This window comes from Hemiscyllium ocellatum, chromosome 22 (genome assembly GCF_020745735.1).
Source record: "Hemiscyllium ocellatum isolate sHemOce1 chromosome 22, sHemOce1.pat.X.cur, whole genome shotgun sequence".
NCBI classification, from domain to species: Eukaryota; Metazoa; Chordata; class Chondrichthyes; order Orectolobiformes; family Hemiscylliidae; genus Hemiscyllium; species Hemiscyllium ocellatum.
In genome coordinates, this window is record NC_083422.1 from 48,579,887 (window position 1) to 48,601,044 (window position 21,158).

At 43.1% G+C, this 21,158-nt stretch overlaps 1 protein-coding gene and 1 long non-coding RNA gene across 3 annotated transcripts in view; one reads left to right on the top strand and one right to left on the bottom strand.

Annotated features, from left to right (window-relative positions):
* The window catches only part of LOC132826339 (uncharacterized), a 53,709-nt gene extending 43,985 nt beyond the window's left edge, over nt 1-9,724 (bottom strand). Inside the window, exons 1-2 of the long non-coding RNA XR_009645870.1 lie at nt 9,637-9,724; nt 7,904-7,965 (exon numbers count right to left, since the gene is read on the bottom strand). This is a non-coding gene — a long non-coding RNA (uncharacterized LOC132826339). The remainder of the gene's footprint in view (nt 1-7,903; nt 7,966-9,636) is intronic.
* fbxw4 (F-box and WD repeat domain containing 4) overlaps nt 9,222-21,158 on the top strand; it is a 143,964-nt gene continuing 132,027 nt past the window's right edge. For both annotated transcript variants that reach the window (XM_060842186.1, XM_060842187.1), the window contains exon 1: nt 9,222-9,575. In XM_060842186.1, coding sequence (XP_060698169.1) covers nt 9,382-9,575 — 194 coding nt within the window. In that variant the 5' untranslated portion in view covers nt 9,222-9,381. The remainder of the gene's footprint in view (nt 9,576-21,158) is intronic.

Consider the following 21,158-nt stretch of genomic DNA (forward strand, 5'->3'; position numbering starts at 1 on the left):
GTTCAAAGATTGATGTGGGAGAAACAGGTTTGAATTGGGACATTGGCACTATTAGAATCATATAGTCATAGAGATGTACAAGATGGAAACAGACCCTTCGGTCCAACTTGTCCATGCTGACCAGATATCCTAAACTAATCTTGTCATATTTGCCAGCACTTGGCCCATTTTCCTCTAAACCCTACCTATTCATATACCCATCCAGATGCTTTTTAAATGTAGTAACTGTACTAGCCTCTACCACTTCCTCTGGCAGCTTATCCCACACACACACTGCATGAAACAATTGCCTCCTACATCCCTTTTATATCTTTCCCCTCTCACCCTAAGCCTATGCTGTCTGGTTCTGGACTCCCCTATCCCAGGGAAAAGACTTTGTCTATTTATCCTATCCACGCCCTTCATGATTTTATAAATCTCTACAAGGTCACCCCTCATCCTTCGACCCTCCAGGGAAAACAACCCCAGCCTATTCAGCCTCTCCCTAAAGCTCAAATCCTCCAACCCTGGCAACATCTTTGTGAATCTGTGCTGAACACTTTCAAGTTCCACAATATCCTTCCAGTTAGAGGGAGACTAGAGTTGCACACAATATTCGAAAAGTGGGCAAATGCAATATTGCTATAAAGCTTCAACATGACTTCCCAACTCCTACACTTGATGCTCTGACCAATAAAGGAAAGCATACCAAATGCCTTCCTCGGGAAGGAGGGATGGTGGGATGGGCTGAAAAATGTGTTGCTGGAATCTCTGATCTCCAGCATCTGCAGTCCTCACTTTCTCCTGGTGGGATGGGCTTCATCTGAACTGAGCTGGGATCAGAGTCATGGCACGTCACATAATTGGGAATAGGGCTTTAAACTAAATAGTGTGTGGGGGTCCAGTTGCATGGAAAAAGTTAAAGGGGGGGAAGGCTCATCAGAGGTTATTAAAATTTCTAGAACAAGTAATGCAACAGAGCATTTGGAAAGAGTCAGGAATCTAACTTCAGGCACAGCAGATCTGGGGACAACTACAAGACAGTTGGTAGTCAACACAGGACTGAGAGAGTGTTGAACTAATATGCATGCAATATGCGAAACAAGGTAAATGAGTTTGTAGTGCAGATTGAAATTGGCAGGTACAATATTGTGGGTATTACGGAGATTTGGCTGCAAGTGGATCAGGGTTGGGAACTATATGCCCAAGGATACACATCATATAAAAAGGACAGGCAGAGGGGACAGGGTTGCCTTCTTAGTAAGAAATCAAATTAAATCAATAGTAGAAGTGACGTTCATTAGAACGTTTAGAATCTGTGTGGGTAGAATTGAGGAATAGCAAAGGAATAAAGACCCCTATGGGAATTGTGTGCAGGTCTTTTGGCAGTAGTCAGGATGAGAGGAGAAAATTAATCAGGAGATAGAAAAGGCACGTAGGAAAGGCACTGTTACAATAAGCACGGAGGACTTCAATATGCAGGTGGATCGGGGAAACCATGTTGGTTGCAGATCACAAGAAAAGTAATTCATGGAATGTGTGAGATTTTATTTGGGACAGCTTGTGGTAGACCCCAGCAGGGATAGGCAATTCTGGATTTGGTGATGTGTAATGAGGCCGACTTGAATAGACAGCTTAAGGTGAAGAAACCCCCAGTGACCATAATATGATGTAATTCACTCTGCAGTTTGAGAGGGAGAAGCTGGAATTAGATGTAGTGGTATTAAAACTGAGTAATTGTTACTATAAAAAGATAAGGGAGAAGCTGGCCAGACTCAATTGGAAGGAGCCTAACAGGGAAGATGGGAGTAATGGTAGGAGATTCTGGGGCAATTCAGGAGGCACAGCAGAAATTCATCCTAAGTAAGAAAAAAAATACTAAGGGGATGATGAGGCAACCATGTGACAAGGGAAAGCAGGGACAGCATAAAAGCAAAACAAAAAGCATACAATGTGGTGAAGATTAATGGGAAGCCAAGGATTAGGAAGCCTTTAAAGTTCATCAGAGGATAACTTTAAAAAAAGCAACTGGGGGGGAGAAGAGGAAATACAAGAGTAAGATAGCTAGTAATATAATAAAAAAGATTGCAAGTGTTATTTTAGATATCTAAAAGTTAGGAGGGAGGTAAGAGTGGGCATTGGACCAGCGGAAAATGAAGCTCGGGAAGTAGTAACGGGGAACAAAGAAATGACGGTGGAACTGTTGCATTAGTTTCCACAATGCAAAACACCAGTAGCATACTAGAATTTCAAGAGGGTCAGAGACATAGAGGGGTGTGCTGGGCATCACTAAAAAACAAAGAATCATAGAATCTCCATGGTGGGGAAGGAGGCCATTTGGACCATTGAGTCCACACTGACCCTCTGAAGACCATCCCACCCAGACCCACAACCCGATCTCTGTATCCCTGCATTTACTATGGCTTACTCACCTAGCCTGCACATCCCTGGACACTATGGGCAATTTAGCAAGCTAATCCATTTTTGAACTGGGGAAGGAAGCCAGTACACCTTGAGGAAATCCACCCACACGCACAAAAGGATGTAAAGTGCAAACCCCACACAGTCACCTGAGGGTCCCTGGCACAGTGAGGCAGCAGTGCTAATCACTGAGGAGACTGAAAGATCTGAAGGTGACTAAATTACCTGGACCAAATGGACCAACCCTACAGCTCTGAAGGACGCTGCTGAGGAGATTAAGGAGGTATTGGTGGCAATATTTCAGGAAACACTGGGAGGGTCCAGAGGACTGGAAAATGGCGAATGTGACACCCCTGTTTAAGAAAGGAGATAGTCAGAAGACAGGAAACCTGCTGGCCAGTTTCATGTTCTGATGAAGATCTGGTCAGTTCTATTGACCCAAAACGTTGACACTGCTTTCTCTATATCGTTGTTTCTAGACCTGCTGAGTTTTCCATCAAATTTCTGTTTTTCCTTTGCTGCTAAAAAGGCGTTTAACAAGCCATACTTCCACCCCCACCCAAAACAAAGTGGCAATTCACTGCTTCTTAGTGAGAAACTCACATCATTGTTTGGCAAAACCACAAAAGATACAGCAAAATGTTGCCAATGTTGCAATAGGACTCATTGGACTTTGCAATTCTACCAAACATTTTGCTATAGCCCACGTTGCTCAGACCCCTATTACATTCCTACCCAAAGTAGTGACTGATCTTAAACAGAGATCTTGTAACTGGGTGGCTTACTGATCCTAAGCAATGGGACCCTGTAACTGCATGGCTGACTGCTCATACACAATGAGATCCAGCAACTGTGTGACAGAATGATCCTATGCAGGCAGATCCTATAACAGAGTGATTGTCCAATTCTAGATCCTGTACAATTAAAAAATCCCGACAGTGTGGAAGCAGGCCATTCGGCACATCAAATCCACATAGACCCTCTGAAAAGCACCTGACCCAGACCCACCCCCTTACCCTTTCCCTGTAACCCTGCATTTCCCATGGCTAATCTACCTAGCTTGCACATTCCTGGACACAGTGGGTAATCTAGCATGGCCAAGCCATCCCACCTGCCTATCTTTGGACTGCGGGAGGAAACCGGAGCACCTGGAAGAAACCCAGGCAGACACAAGGAAAATGTGCAAACTCCACACAGGCACTGTGAAATAAAACTTACTTTCCTGGCGCTGTGAGGCAGTAATGCTAACCACTGTGTTGCCCCAACTGCCACCATAATTGATTGAGTGACTCATCCTTTACAGAGAGACCCTGTAACTATGTTACTGACTAATCCTAAACAGTAATAGACTGTAATCAACTGATTGATCAGAAAGAACAGGTATCCAATGAATACAGTTCACCAATTTCTCAGCAACAAACCCCAACTAGCAGACAAAACACGTCCAGAAACCCTAGCCATTCTCCCCTACATCAAAGACATCTCAGAAATGACTGCCGAACTACTCAGACCTCTTGACACCATGGTAGCCCACAAACCCACCAACACGTTAAAACAGACATTGCACAACAGTCACCAGCATGGCATTCCAACTGGAACTCTATCAACAAACACATTGACTTGGATCCCATTTACCATCCCCTGACAAAAAGAGCAGGAAATTATATCACCACAGGAAATGACATCACCAACCCAAGGAAACCTCAACACATAAATAAAAAGCGAGCCATACCACCAGTGCTTCATCCGGAGGCTCACTGATGATGTTACCTAGTATGGTGACAAAACGTCTGAAAATGAATCTTCTAGCTCAGGGAGCAAACCTACATCCAGAACCTCAGTGTGAGCTACAAATCTTCTCAAAGCTCGCTAACTGATTAATCATTAAAATTGAGAATATGTAACTTGACGCTGACTGATCCAAGATAGTCAGACACTGCAACTGTCTGATTCTAATTTGACAATGGATGAATAGACACTGTACAATAATCAGCAAGCAGAGGTGTTCCCTCCCAGTTGAGAAACACTTCAGCGGTCCGGGTCATTCGGCCTGGGACCTTCGGGTGACCATCCTCCAAGGTGGACTTCAGGGCAGGCAACAACTCAAAGTGTCCGAGCAGAGGCTGCTAGCCAAGTTCAGTACCCATGAGGATGGCTTCAACTGGGACCTTGGGTTCATGTGACACTACAGGTAACCCCACTGCATTATACTCTCTCTCTCTCTCTCTCTCTCTCTCTCTCACACACACACACACACACACACACACACACACACACACACACACACACACACACACACACACACACACACACTCTTACATACTCACACTCCCACACAAGCTCTCTCATACACACACATACACATATACTCTCCATACTCACACCCACACATGCACACCTTCACTGGCTTATACCCCATCACACTCACACACACACTTTACCAATACACATATGCAAGCACACACTCTCTCACATGCACTCACACCCACATGCACACACTCACTCTGTCTCTCCTGCACATGCACACATATCAGTTTATGTGGTGAATTTAGATCTGCAGAATTATATTTGCATACATGTTTTATTTCACTCAAGAAAATGCATAACCTACAGTTAATCCATGTAATATTCCAAAACAACCACTTTAGAAATACAACCAGTCTGACTCAAGATTGGGACAGGGACAGACTTTAACCTCACACCTTTAATGCATTGTCTGAGTTTAGATGGCACCTTTTGTTAGAAAACCTGAAGTTATTTTGAGAATGTGACTTAAAAGAAGTTCTGGGATTTACATAGTAAAGAATCAAAACAAGCAAACCATTCTAAAAGATGAAAGACTTAATCTAGGTTTATTATTTCAGCTGTATGACACTGTAATCTTTTGCTATAAATTCTTCACAAACACCTAATGAAGAAGTAGTGCTTTGAAAGCTAGTGTCTCCAAATAAACCTGTCGGACTATAACCTGGTGTTGTGTGATTTTTAACTTTCTGATCCTAGACAGTGAGATCTCATAACTGTGTGAGTGACTGATCTTACACAGTGAAATCCTGTTTCTGCCTGATTAATATTTGATGTCTTCTTCACATGATGAGTGTGGGTGGACACTGATAGGAAGAGGGAACATTTTGTGATATGACAGAGCTCTGGAATGTGCTGAGTTAATATACTGTTAAATGATCAGAAAATGTTTCATCATCTGTAACTCAACTTTCATGAAAGGATCACTATTTTCAAGCAATGCAACTAGAGTCTTCTGATGTGACTTTTCCAGTTTCTTCCCCGACTGCTTTGGAAGTTCTCTATTGGTTGGCATTTGCTTAGAGCTGAGGGCTTGTGTGAGAGTGGACAACTTATAGGTTCACAAAAGATTTTCCTCTCAGTCATCTGCATTCCAGAACTGCCTTCACCACACAGTCCATTAGAGAGTAGACCCAATTAGAGATAAAACATGTTGCACTGACGGTGTTCGTTGCTTAGTTTCTGGTCAACTGAGGTTTTGGTTGTTGCTCCAGCTTATTTAAATTACATTGTTGAGCATTTTATGGTTGGCAACAAACATCAAAAGGGAGGCATTCTCTTCGGGTAAAACAGTAGCACACTTGTTTCTGAGTCAGGAGCTTGAATTCATACTTCTCTCAAAGCCTTTAGTATATATTTGAGATGACAGTTCAGTGCAGTACTAAGGATGTGCTTTGTTGTTGGTGGCAATATTAAACTGAGGTCTTATCTGTCAGAGATAAATCTTATTCTTTTATCCGGGAGTAAGAAATAGGGAGTAAGAAATAGGGAGTTGTGCTGATAGGCTTAATTGAAGAAGGATGGAAGGATGCATGTGCACAGCAAAAGCACTGGTTTAGACCAGTTGGACCTAAAGTCCTGTTTCTGAGCCATAGGCTTGATGTAACACAGTCTGAAAGATCCTACTTGAGGAAGAAGGGAAGGGAAAGTAACCTGGCCCACATTTATCTCTCAACCACCAGCAACAGAACAGTAATATAATTGCTGTTATTTCTCTCATTCCTCTTGTGGCACAATGGTAGTGACTCTACTGCTGGACAGAGAAACCAGGGTTCAAGTCTCACTTGCTTCAGAGGTATGTAATAACATCGCTGAACAGGTTGATTAGAAAAATAAGTTACATAGATAGATCGTGTCTTTACTTACATAACAATGAATACACTTTCAAAATAATGCTATGCATCTCTAGCTCTTTATGTAAATATAATGCAAATGTACATTTGCCCTTATTTTCAAATCATTCACTTTCTACTCCATGGGAAGTTATTGATTGCAAAAGTAACTGGCCTAGGATCTAGGATTGGACAATTACTCTGTTACAGGATCATGTTACTGTATATCTGATTGTTTTCCAGATCAACTCGTCATTGTCATTCTTACACGGCTGTTTGTGGGATCTTACTGTGCTCAAATGGCTACTGTGCATTCTGCATAACAACAGTCCTCTTCAAAATACTTAATTGTTTGTAAAGAGATTTGGGTTGTCCTGAGGTCATGAAACATGGTGCAAAGTGCAAGTCTTTCTTATGATTTCTCTTTCCTCTTGGAATCCCATGACAGGTACATGGTGTTCTGGAATATACTTTCTAAACTTTGCAATCCCTCTAATACCTTCCTGAAAATCCATTTATAGAATATGGAATATAGAAGGATACAGCGCAGTACAGGCCCTTCGGCCCTCGATGTTGCGCCGACCGAATCCTACCTAACCTATACTAGCCCAATAACTTCCAAATGCCTATCCAATGCCCGCTTAAATGACCATAAAGAAGGAGAGTTCACCACTGATACGGGCAGGGCATTCCATGAACTCACAACCCGCTGTGTGAAGAATCTATCCCTAACATCTGTCCTATACCTACCACCCCTTAATTTAAAGCTATGTCCCCTAGTAACACCTGACTCCATTAGTGGTAAAAGGTTCTTAGTATCTACCCTATCTAAACCCCTAATCATCTTATACACTTCTATCAGATCTCCCCTAAACCTTCTCTTCTCCAATGAGAACAGCCCCAAGTGCCTCAGCCTTTCCTCATAAGATTTTCCTACCATTCCAGGCAACATCCTGGTAAATCTCCTCTGCACTCGTTCTAAAGCTTCCACATCCTTCCTATAGTATGGCGACCAAAACTGCACACAATACTCCAGATGAGGCCTCACCAGAGTCTTATACAACTGCAACATGACCTCAGGACTCCGGAACTCAATTCCTCTGCCAATAAAGCCCAATACACCATATGCCTTCCTCACAGCACTATTTACCTGGGTGGCAACTTTCAGAGATTTGTTCAACCAAACTTGCAGTTATCCATTCTAATACATCCTTCTTTGGTATGACAATGTTTTTAAAAAGTGTACTTCTGTGAAATGCCTTGAAATACTTTCTTTGTTAAAGGTTTCATATAATATCTTAGTAGTGGTGATAATAATAGCAGTCATGGTAAAATTCAATTAGAGGACATTAAATACTTCAGCTCACATATGATGAACAGCCAGTTGGATGGTGCACTCCTTCAATGTACTTTGTTGAATAGTCTATTTCTGCGGAAGGATGAAACAGAAAACTGATTAGAAAAGTATATGAAAGCTATAGTATATAAAGAATATACTATTCTATATATTTATTTTATATAGAAAGAACATCCTCAGGAAAAAAAAGATAAAAAATACTTTTTAAATTTGTCTCTGAATATAGTTTTGAAAATGTCGTCCTTTTTCTCAACATCTTGTAATATTCAAAGATATTGATTACTGCTTAAACAGCTAAGGCAAAAATTTTAAATGTATATTTATGGGATGAATAAAGATACACATTGTACACTCTATAAGATGCATAAAATCTTCTAAACTGTAAAAATAAATACAGAAAAGAAAGACCTGCATTTACACAGCATTTTTAAACAGCTTAAAAGATTTTGTAGCCACTGTCATAATTTGGAAAAACACAATAGCAAGTTCTGCTATAGTCCAAAAAACAGTAATAATAAACTGAGAATCAATGTCTGTGTTGGTGATTGGGGATAAATACTGGTTCAATGTAGTGGATATTGTTCTGGTAGTTCTTCTGTGCAAGTGTCATGGGATATTTTTTACATCTACCTGAGCAGACAGGTAGGATTTTGGTTTAACATTCCCAATAGATGGCATCTCTCACAGAGCAGTACTCTAAGTAGTGCACTAGAGTGTCACCTTTGATTTTGTGGTGAAACCTCCGACTGGATCTCGAACACTGAACCTTGTGACTTAGATGTGAGATTGGTACTACTAACTGAACCATTATTGACATTATATATATATATATATATATATGAAATATAAAAATAAATGGTTTAGAAATGAACAAGTGAAATTAAAGGTACACTGTTTTAAAATTACATATTAATGAACCAAAACCTGCAACCCATTCTAAAAGATGAAAGGCTGAACAACAATCTACATTTGTTCAATATATCATTTTAATTGCATGTGCATGACACTGTGATCATTTGCTACAAATTCTGTGTCTTATGATTCTGCCCCACCTGATCAAGGAACAGCGCTCTGAAAGCTGGTACTTTCAAATAAACCTATTGGACCATAAGTGGCGTTGTCTGATTTTTAACTTTAAAATTCACTGTATGTGATATGTTTTAGAATAGTTTGAAATGTGATTTAACTACTCCATAAATGCAGCTCTATCTGTTTATAAACATTCCTTGCCACCCTCCCGTGATAAAGGAAATAATGAATGCCCCGGCGAGTAAAGATTCTTTAAAAACCTTGCAATTGCATGCATGACATGAGGAAGTACAATCCTCAGTCACACATGTGACACGAGTTGTGTCTTATTGCAAATGGCCAGCAGTGGAAGGTGAAAGGAAAGAAGGGAGAACATGGGAATAAATGCAGAACGAAGAGGATTATTTCATTTTTCTTTTTTGCCCGTCATAATTTTACACTGGAGTGTGAGTGGGGATAATGTTGGTGCTGCTCTTGCATCAACTGCCTGAAGACATTCTCCTGCTGCTCTTCTCTTACTCTGACACCCAGACCCTTGGCAGGTTGGCCCAGGTCTGCAAGAAATTTCACTCCCTCATCAGCAGGGACACACTCTGGAGGAGGATAGCTAAAGTCTCCCTCAACACCGGTATTACCAGGCTCGGCAGAGACACGTAAGGAAACATTTTAAAATTAACGACCTTATTTTCCTGGCAGAGTGGAGGTGAGGCCTACCTTAGCCTTCAGGTCTCTGCGACCATACTGTGAATCTGCATGGTTACCGATTGAACCAGAACGCTTCAACCAACCTTTTTATACGTTAAAAATATATTTTTCACATAAAATAACATTTTAAAAATCGCAGCCTTTTATCGTTTAATTTTACTGACGCGATCGTGCATGCGAATAAAATATTAAGTCTTCTGCATCGCGAACTCGAGTCAGTTCTTAACTTTGAAAAAAAAGTAACTAATTCACATGGAGTTTGTTTTGAATTATTCTATTTTTGTTTGAATTTTGAGACGGAGAAAGGCCGTTGGCGACTTTAATTTTCAGTTTCACGTCGACTGTTCGGAGGTTAAGGAAGGGCGGGCGGTTTCAGGAATTCGCATGGGGGAGCTACAGTTGGGAGCCAATCATTGCAGATGCTAGATGTTCTCAAAGCTGCAGTTGGGATTTTGAATTAGAGTCACACAGCAGAGAAGCAGACCTTTCGGCCCAACCCATCCATGCTGACCAGCAGGTGTAAACAGATCTAGTCCAATTTGGCCCATATCCCTCTAAGAGAAAGTGAGGACTACGGATGCTGGAGATCAGTCCAAAAGAGTGGTGTTGGAAAAGAACAGCAGGTCAGGCAGCATCCAAGGAACAGGAGAATCGACATTTTGGGCATAAGCCCTTCATCAGGAATGTGGGGTGTGGGAGGCGGGGAAGGGGGCTGAGAGATAAATAGGAGGCTGGGGGTGAGGTAGCTAGGAGGCCATATTTAATAGAGAAAGTTAGGACTGCAGATGCTGGAGATCAGAGTCAAAAAATATAGCTGGAGAGTCGACATTTCGACCATAATCCCTTCATCAGGACATTCCAGTGGCTGTGCTTTTCCAGATGATTGATTGATAGATAGATAAATGCAGGTGGGAGGTGATGGTGATAGATCAGAGGGGAAGGTGGAGCGGATAGGTGGGAAGGAAGACAGACAGGTCGGACAGTTCAAGAGGGCGGTGCCGAGTTGGTTGGATCTGGGATGAAGTGGGGGGAGGGGAGGAGAGGCAAATGTGAAGTCGACGTTGATACCATGTGGGGGAGGGTCCCAAGGTGGAATATGAGGCATTCTTGCTCCAGGCAAGAGGTTACTTAGATTTGGTGGTGGAGGAGGCCCAGGACTTGTATGTCCTTGGCAGAGTGGGTGGCAGAGTTAAAGTGGTTGGCCACAGAGCCTTCCACATATGGCAGAGGTTTTCCTGCACATCGAAACACCTTCTCTATTGTGTCCGTTACTCTTGATGTGGTCTCCTCCACATTGGGAGAGACAGGATGCCAACTCGCGGAATGTTTCGGGGAACATCTCTGGGACATGTGCACCAAATAACCTCCCCACCATGTGGCTAACCACTCTCCTCCCACTCTCCAAGGGCATACAAGTCATGGGCCGTCTCCACCGCCAAATCCAAGCCACCCAAAGCCTAGAGGAAGAACACCTCATCTATTGCCTTGGGACCTTCCAACTACATGGCATCAACGTCTACTTCACCAGTTTCCTCACCTCCCCTCCTGCCACCTTATCTCAGATCCAATCATCCAACTTGACCGTACCCTCTTGAACTGTCCGACCTGTCCATCTTCCTTCCCACCTATCCGCTCCATCCTCCCCTCTGACCTATCACCATCACCCTCCACCTACATCTACCTATTGCTTTCCTAATTAGCCCAACCCCCACCCTCCTATTTATCTCTCAGCCATCCCCCTCCCCCTCTGCTCCCCACATTCCTGATGAAGGTCTTATGCCTGAAATGTTGGTTCTCCTGCTCTTTGGATGCTGCTTGACCTGCTATGCTTTTCCAGCACCACACCTTTCAACCCATATCCCTCTTGACCCTTCCTATTCAGAGACTCATTCAGATGCCTTTTAACTCTACCAGCCTCCTCCACTTCCTCTAGCAACTCATTACGTATACGCACCACCCTCTATGTGAAAAAGTTGACCCTCAGGTCCTTGTTAAATCTTTCCACTCTCACCGTAAACTTATGCTGTCTAGTTTTGAACTACCCCCTACTCTGGGAAAATGACTTGTCTATTTAACCTATCCATGCCCCTCATGATTTTACAGACCTCTATAAGGTCTGATGCTGCAGGGGAAAGAAGCCCCCTTTTATTCAGCCTCTTCTTATAACTCAAACTCTCCAATCCTAGCAACATCCTTCTAAATCTTTTCTACACCCTCTCAAGTTTGACAACATATTTCCTCTTAAGGTGAAATTAAAAATAATAATTAATTTCCTTCCTATAACTGGGTACATTATTAAACTGGAGAGGGTTCACTGCAGCTTAGGAGGTTTAGGGATGATCTTTATAGAGGTTTATAAAATCATGAGGGGCTTAGATGAGATAGATAGGGAAGTCTTTTCCCTAGAGTTGGGGAGTTCAAAACCAGGGGCATATTTTTAAGGTGAGAGGAGAAAGATTTTAAAAGGACATGAGGGGCAACATTTTTTTCACTTTGTGGTTAATATGGGGAATGAACTGTCAGAGGAAGTGGTAGATGCAAGTACAGTTACAATATTTGAAAGACATTTGGATAAATACATGAATAGGGAAAGGTTTGAAGGGATTTGTGCCAAATGCAGACAGGTGGGATGGATTTAGTTTTGGAACACGATCAGTGTGGACTAGTTGGAGTGAGGGGTCTGTTTCTGTGTTGTATGACTCTACTTTGATTTTTTTTTAATAAAGCTATCTTGAGTCTCTGGCTTGGTTAAGAAATTAGGTGGATGTATAATGTGAAACTGATGATTTCACTTGCTTGGCCAACAGATAGACACTGAACAACAGCAATTTTATTTTTCTAGGTGCCCTTAACTAAATAAAACGTTATCACAGGAACATTATAAAATAAAGTTTGTCACCAAGCTACATATGGAGATATTGGGTTACTTTTTTGGTCAATGAGGTAGGTTTTAAGAGGCGTCTTTAATGAGGAAAGTAAGATGGAGAGATATAAGGAGGTGATTTCAGAGATTGGGGCATCAGCAACTGTAGGTATGGCTTTCATGGTGGAATATTTACAGTTGGGAGTGCCAAGAGACCAGAATTCAATATGTTCAAAGATTACGTGGCTGGAGATGATTAAAGAGATAGGGAGGGACAAGGCTATAGAGGAATTTGAAAACCAGGATGAGAATTTTTAAAACCGAGACATTGCCTGACTGGGAGCCAGTGTAGGTCAAGGTTGTGTGCAAGGAGGATATGGGGACTAGGTGCATGTAAGGACATGGGCTGTGTACATGTTTGGACAAATTTATGGAAGGTAGAATGTGGGGGGGGTGAGCCAGGAGTGTGTTAGAATTAACAAATTTCTCAGTAAGGAAGGCAAGGATGAATATTTTAACAGCAGATATGCTGAGACGGGGTGAAGACTGGTGATTTTATAGTTTGGAAATAGGCTGTTTTCGTGTTGGCATGAATTTGGTTTTAGTTAAGATTGTAAGCTTCAAGAATTGTTTATTGTGGACATGGGAGATGATAGCAGATTTGATGGCGAAAAGGCTAACATCTGATGAAGGGGTACCACTAAATAAAAGCTAATAGGGGAGCTAAGAAGGGAATTTGGGTGGTGAGCAATTTAATGGGAATTGAGTTGACGTTTCATGGGACATGGAAAGCTCGGAGATAGCAGAAAAAGCAGGGAAGGAAACAAGTTCCTAGTCTTTTTTAAAAAATAGATCATACTTTAAAATGTTTTGCAAAATTGAATCTCATGTCTTTAGAAGGTTTGCTTTTTGTTTTGTTTTGACTTTTCTGCATCACATATCTTGCCCTGCCTTGCTTATTTGTGGTGACTCTCAGACGGTAGTCAAGCCAGACCTCAAGCCATTGCCTCAGTTCAGCAAGATCTAGAGATCACAACCTGTGCCTGGACTATTAGACCTTTTCTGTGAACCCTTCAATTCAAATGTCCTTTGCAGAGTTATTTATTGATAGTAAAGCTGAACACGACTCCGTATTGCTTCTTTCTGGGCTAGAGAGGTTGCATTAATAGTTATGTGGTTAAGACGTTACTTGCAGACTTCATGGCAAGCCTGAACTTTCTTTGGAAAACGTAATGGGCACTTCATGTGCAAATCCAGCACCCTCTTAAAAGTAATGAGGAAGCCAAAGGCAAGATGGTCTTAGTATGAATCAAATGGTGGATCAGTACAAGTTGATCAGCAAATACCTGAAATTCTCAATTTATGGTGTATATCTTCACTGTTTGAACCTGCCAGTTTATATATAAAGGGTCTTGCATTTAAGATGCTGATGAAGATAATTTGCTTCTTTTCTAAGACTCTTTAAAATTGTGCTCTCTGTTTTTTGATCCATTCACGAATAGAAAGTTTCTCCGTATCTACTTTGTTTAAGACCATAAGACATAGGAGTGGAAGTAAGGCCATTCGGCCCATCGAGTCCACTCCGCCATTCAATCATGGCTGATGGGCATTTCAACTCCACTTACCAGCATTCTCCCCGTAGCCCTTAATTCCTCGAGACAACAAGAATCTATCAATCTCGGCCATGAAGACATTTAGCGTCCCGGCCTCCACTGCACTCTGTGGCAATGAATTCCACAGGCCCACCACCCTCTGGCTGAAGAAATGTCTCTGCGTTTCTGTTCTGAATTGACCCCCTCTAATTCTAAGGCTGGACCCTTCATTGTTTGAAAACTTACATATCAGATCACCTCTTAGGACTCTCCTCTCCAAAGAAAACAGTCCCAACTTAGAGTCACACAGCACAGAAAAGGTCCTTCAGCCCATTGACATAACTACACTAAAGATGTGCTAATTCCAATTTCGTTCACTTGTCCCATATCCTTGAATGTTATGATATTTCAACTGCTCATCCAAATATTTTTTGAAAAGTTTAAGGTTTCTGGTCTTCACTACCTTCCCAGGCAGTGCAATCCAGATGCCCACCACCCTCTGAGTGAAAACATTTTTTTTTCTCAAATCTCTGAATCTCCCGCCCCTTAGTCTAAAGCTTTGCCCCCTCATGATTGACCCCTCAAATCAAGGGGAACATCTACTCTGTCCTCACCCCATCCATGCCTCTCATAATCTTGGACACCTCAATCAAGTACCCCCGCCCCCCCCCCCCCCCCAGCCTTCTCTGTTCTGAAGAAAGTGATCCAAACCAATCAAGTCTCTCAGTCAAGCTAAATTGTTCCATGCCAGGCAACATCCTGGTGAACCTTCTCTGTATCCCCTCCACTACAGTCTCATCCTTCCTGTATTGAGGTGACCAGAACTGTATACAGTACTCTGGATGTGGCCTGACCGATGCTCTGTATAACTCCAACATTATCTCCTTGCTTTTATACTCTATGTTCCATTTGTCTTCTTTATTATCCGATTCAACTCCTATCCTGTCCAATCCCTGATGAAGGGCTTTTGCCCGAAACGTCGATTTTCTTGCTCCTCGGATGCTGCCTGACCTGCTGTGCATTTCCAGTACCACACTCTTGACACTATCCTATTCAAGTGCTGTGCCAACTTCAGGGATCTGGAATAATTGCCTCAAGATCCCTCTGTTCCTTGGAGCTACTCAGTGAACTGCCATTTGTTAAATACTCCTACACCTTTCTTCTTCTACCTGTGTACATCATCTTGCACTTTTCAGGGTTAAACATCATCTGTCATTGCTCTGCTCACTGGATCAACCCATCTATATCTTTCAGTAGCATAACACTTCAAGGCGTTTCCTGTCTTTCCTGGTTACCACAGTGTCTCCTCCTTGAAACCATTTTCCTAAACTACTTTTGCACTATCTCCAATGTATTCACATCCTTCCTATTGTGTGAAACCCGGAACAATGCAAAGTACTTTAGCTGAAGTCTGATTTGTATAAGTTCAACATAACCTCCCTGCTTTTGTATTCTGTCGCTGTTTATAATGTCTGGAATACTGTATGAAGTTAAATCTGTGCCATCTCATTATCGGTCCTTTAGCCACTGGAACCAGTTTCTGTTTATTCCATCTAAATCCTTCACAAATTTATGCATCCCCATTAAATTTACTCTGGCTTCATTGCTCTGAGGAAAATAATTGAGCATCTCTCATCCCTTGTCTCTGGACCGATTCTCATACATTGCTGAAATGTCTACAAAGCCTCCTTCTTCTGATGGTCAGAATTAAAAGCCATTGTCACAGTGCAATCAAACTGTTTTTATCCAAGTTCAACAAAAATACTTGTTTTTGTGTTCTATGTTTCTATTTATTAAGATTATTGGTACACTTTATGATCATGGCTCAGTCAGACAATTGTACACAATTTGGTTGTTCATTCTATGTAACTAGCTTCACTTCTTTGAAATCGGCCCGTTGTCAAAATAATTTCTGTACCAAGAGCCATCCTAACGACATCTTGCACAAATAGTGAGGTTACTTTCAGTATTTTTCCGTAGTATATGCACAAAGCTGAAATAGTTTGACCAGGCAGTTACAATATTTTTAGTGCTTCACTACATTTCCCTCATGTAGCTACTGAATGCATGCAGCCTTAAGCTTGGAGTTATCACATTCATTTGCAAGGAATTTGTTACTTGTGATTTTAAGTTCTTTTGGCTGCCAGCTAACTAACTATTCTTTTGTTGACTGGTTTAAACTGATCTCTGTCTGCAGCCCCTATCTTCCTCTCACACTCTCACGACCTTCTCTTTCCTGCCACCCCTCCCTCGCGCTTGCTACCCCATCATTCAAAGTTAGAAACAAAAAAAAACTGCAGATGCTGGAATCCAAAGTAGTCATATGCAGGAGGCTGACAGAATACAGAAAGCCAGGCAGCATCAGAAGTTGGAGAAGTCATCGTTTCGGGCGTAACCCTTCTTCAGGACTGGAGGTGTAATGGGAGCTGCAGATAAAGGGAGGAGTGGGGGAGGGTTTTGGATGGGGAGAGGGGCGGGATGGTGAGGTAGTGATTGGTGAACACAGGTAGAGGGTACGACCTGTTTGAGTCCTCCAGGCTGTAGACTGCCTAGGCTGAAGACAAGGTGTTGTTCCTGCAATTTGCAGTCTGATTTGCTGTGGCAATGGAGGAGACTGAGGATGGTCATGTAAAAAGGGAGTGGGAAGGGGAATTAAAATGGGCAGTGACTGGGAGGTCAGGTTGGCCTCTGCGGGCCCAGCTGACATGCTTGGCAAAACGCGCCCTATGTTAACGTTTAGTCTCATTGGTGTAGAGAAGACCACAACAGGAGCACCAGATACAGTAAACTAGGTTGGAAGAGAGGCAGGTGAACCTGTTTGGGGCCCTGCATGGAGTTGGGAGTGGTGGGGGTGGTGTGCCAGCAGGTTTTGCATTGTTTACCATTGCAGGGGAAGATGCCGGGGATTTGGGGGGGGGGGGGGGGGGCAGGTCCATGACCTCATTGCCTCTGATGATCTTCCCTCCACTGCCTCCAACCCTGCACCGCTAGTTCTACCTGCTTCCCAAGACCCAGAAGCCCACTTACCCTGGCTGACCCATCGTCTCTGCGTGCTCATGCCCCACTCAACTTATTTCTTCCTATCTTTCCTCCATTCTCTTCCCACTTGGTCCAAACACTTCCCACCTACATCTGTGACACTAACTATGCTCGCCACCTCTTCAGTAACTTCATATCCCCAGCCCCCAGTGGTTTATCTTCACTATGGACATGCAGTGCTTGTACAGGCCCATGCCCCACAAGGATGGCTTTCAGGCCGTCAGCTTCTTCCTCTCCAACAGACCCATCCAGCTCCCCTCCACCAATACCCTCCTCCACCTTGCTGAACTCGTCCTCACCCTTAATAACTTTTCCTTCCCACTTCTTCCAAATCTAGGGGGTGGCCATGGGCACCTGGTTGGGCCCTAGCTACACCTGCCTTTTTGTCAGCTAAGCTGAACAGTCCCTCTTCAGCACCTACACAGGCACTGTGTCCCAACACTTTGCATCGGTGCAGCGACCTGCACCTGGGCTGAACTGGAGCAGTTCATCGACCTCGCCCTCAACTTCCACCCCATTCTCAAATTCACTTGGTCTGTTTCGGACACCTCCCTCCCTTTCTTGACCTCTTCATTTCTATCTCCGGCGATAGTCTACAGATGGATGTTTACTATAAACCCACAGATTGCCATAACTACCTGGACTATACCTCCTCCAACCCAGTATTCTGCAAGAATTCCATTCCATTCCGCTCGCAAGCATTCCAGATAGCCACCTATTTTGAACAATGTGCTTTTCCCCGCTCTGTCATCCACCGCACCTCCTCCATTCCCTGCTCCACTGCTCTAAACTCCCCTCACAACCCGATAAATACAGGGTCCCCTTGTCCTCACCTCCCACCCCACCAGTCTCCGCATCCAATATATCATCCTTAAACACATCCACCAACTCCAAGACCCTGTCACCAAGAACATCTTCCCTTCCCTATCACTCTCTGCCTTCCGCAAGGATCATTTCCTTTGCCAATCCTTGGATTGTGCCACTCTCCCCACCACACCCACTGAACCTACTGGTATCTTCCCCTGCAACGGTGAAAGATGCAAAACCTGCCAACATACCACCCCCCTCACCTCCATCCAGGGCCCCAAACAGTCCTTCCAGGTGAGACAGGTTCACCTGCCTCTCCTCCAACCTAGTTTAGTGTATTCGGTTCTCGCGATGTGGTCTTCTCTACATCAGTGAAACCAAATGTAAACTCAGGACTGAGCACGTCAGCCAGGCCCGCAGGGGCTGACCAGACCTCCCAGTCTTTGCCCATTTTAATTCCCCTTCCCACTCCCTTTTTGATATGACCATCCTCGGCCTCCTCGATTGCCACAGCGAATCAGACTGCAAATTGGAGGAGCAAACTCTGGGCAACCTACAGCCCGGAGGATTCAACATTTGAGCTCTCCAATTTCAAGGAACCTTTCCCATCCCAGGCAACCTTTACAGCTCTTCCCACCCCCCCCCCCGCCATTCCTCTGACCCGACCTTTCCAGCTGTCCCGGCTTCATTTCTCCCATCGACCAACTAGGTCATACCCTCTAACTGTGTTCACTTATCACTACCTCACCACCCCATCCCTCTCCCCACCTAAACCACCCCCCCGGACTTTATCTGCAGCTCCCCTTACACCCATCCCAGGCCTGAAGAAGAGTCACACTTGAAATGCTGACTACTCCAGCTCCTGATGCTGCCTGACGTGCTGTGTTCTTTCAACTTGCTGTTTGTCTGTCCCGTCATTCATGTCCCCCCCCCTCCCCCCCATACCTCCACAGCCCCAGTTGCAGCTTCCTCCTTCTTCTCCTGGTTTCCAGCTTCCTCCCCCTTCCAACTTTAACCCCAGCAATAGCTCCTGCTTCACTAAAGATATTAGTTCTCTCCTAAGTTTGCTGCTCATAAGTTGATTAGTGAACCCATGAGTGACAATGAGACGTGCAAGAGAGAAGGTTTTTGTCTGGAGGAGCATGAGAATGACAGAGTTTTGATTAGAGCATTAACTCCTCATAGATTTTGTCTGTCAGGTATATGGGACAATCTTTCTGTGATCACATGTTGTCCTAGCCCTGGATCCCTGAAGACACGGGCCCTGGTGGAAAGTACCGTATGTATATCCCTTCTCTTCGGCTCTGGACAGGAAAATGTAATCGAGAAACCATTAGTTCATGTTAAGTCTTATTAAATAGTGGATCAGGCTGAAGGAGCTACTGCTGCACCTAATTTGTATGTTGTCATCAAATTGCATGCATCACTAACACACTTTACATTAAGAACCAACTCAGTGTATTTGATACTGGATTGGTGGTGCTGGAAGAGCACAGCAGTTCAGGCAGCATCCGAGGAGTAGTAAAATCGATGTTTCAGGCAAAAGCCCTTCATCAGGAATGTACCTGATGAAGGGCTTTTGCCTGAAACGTCGATTTTACTGCTCCTCAGATGCTGCCTGAACTGCTGTGCTCTTCCAGCACCACTAATTCAGAATCTGGTTTCCAGCATCTACAGTCATTGTTTTTACCTCCAGTGTATTTGATAACCTGACCTCCCTGGTTTAAGTCAGCCTGTAATCATTTATGCTTATTTTCATTTTATCCCCAGTGTCATTAGTTGAGTTTCTAAAGTTTTAACCAGATGCCAGAAAACTGATTTTTAAATTAGAACTTGTTTTTATCTCTCTGGTTCCTTATTATTTTGTATTGGCTTAGTTAATTTGGCAGCATGCTTCCCCCTGAGTTACAAGGTTGTGGATTCAGTTACAGTTCATGAGCAGTTGAAACAGGCAACACCATGTTGCAGGACCAGTGCAGTAGTTTGACATTAGCAAAACATTTTTGGTGAGGTGATAAACCAAGGTCCCATGTGGCTAAGGTGCATTTCTTTCTTAAAAGAAAAGACAAAGTACTTTGGCACAATTTGAAGACCCTGGTTGTTGGCTGGTCACCGAAGTAAAATCAGATTAATTGACTCATTCATTTCATTGTTGCTTGTAGAATCTTGCGGTGTCCAAAGTGGCCATTTAAATGGTGACTGTATTTCGGAATGAGTAATTGTATATAATGTTTTGAAATATTTCTCAAAGATGTGATAAGATGCTGTGAAAGTGCAAATTCTTCTTTCAGGACAGAACTAGTGAGCTCACTGCATCTGTTTCCCAACTCTTACGATTACAGATAGGAGTGCAGCACAGGGAATTACTGTTCTGAGACAAGACGTGAAGTTTAAGTTAAAATTCCTGATGTACCTGATTTTTAGTTTGTTGGTGTAAGAATGTCCAAATCTTTAAGTTTTCATGGATATCTTAGGTTTGTATGAAGGAGTTTGAAGTACAGAAGTTTAAATCAACATTCACTTTAATTTACACACACCTGAAACTGTTCTTGATCAGTTGTTGGTTAGGCAATGAGGAAGGGGGTTGGTTAGCTCATTTGATGTGGGCGACTAGTTTGTTTCGTAGAGTGATGCCAACAGCATGATTTCAATGGGGAGGCGATGGCTTAGTAGTATTATCACTAGACTATTAATCTGGATACGCAGGTAATGTTTTGGGGACCTGAGTTTGAATACCACCATGGCAGTTGTAGAATTTGAATTCAATAAAAATCTGGAATTAAGTGTCTAATGGTCACCATTAATCCATTGCTGATGTCAGCATTAACCCATCTAGTTCATTAACGTCCTTTAGGGAAGGAAACTGTCATCCTGACCTGGTCTGACCTACTTTCTTGACTCCAGACGCACAGCAATGTGGTTGTCCAATGTGTTGGACAGTCAGGGATAGTCAATGAATGCTGGCCTTATCCACATCCTGTAAATAATTTAAATAAATAAAATTCCCACACTGCTGAAGTTACTGTGACGATCCCTCCTTCTCAACCTCTTTCTCATGGTGATCCTCAGGTAAAGTTACCGCTAGCCGTCTCTCTCTCTCTAACGAGAGAGCAGTGTATGATCCAGTAGGACTATGCCGATTGTACCTTGCTTTCCCTATTTAGGATTTATATACCAATGAGAAAATAGGGTAAAAATAGATCTTTCTAAACCTGCCGTACCACATCATT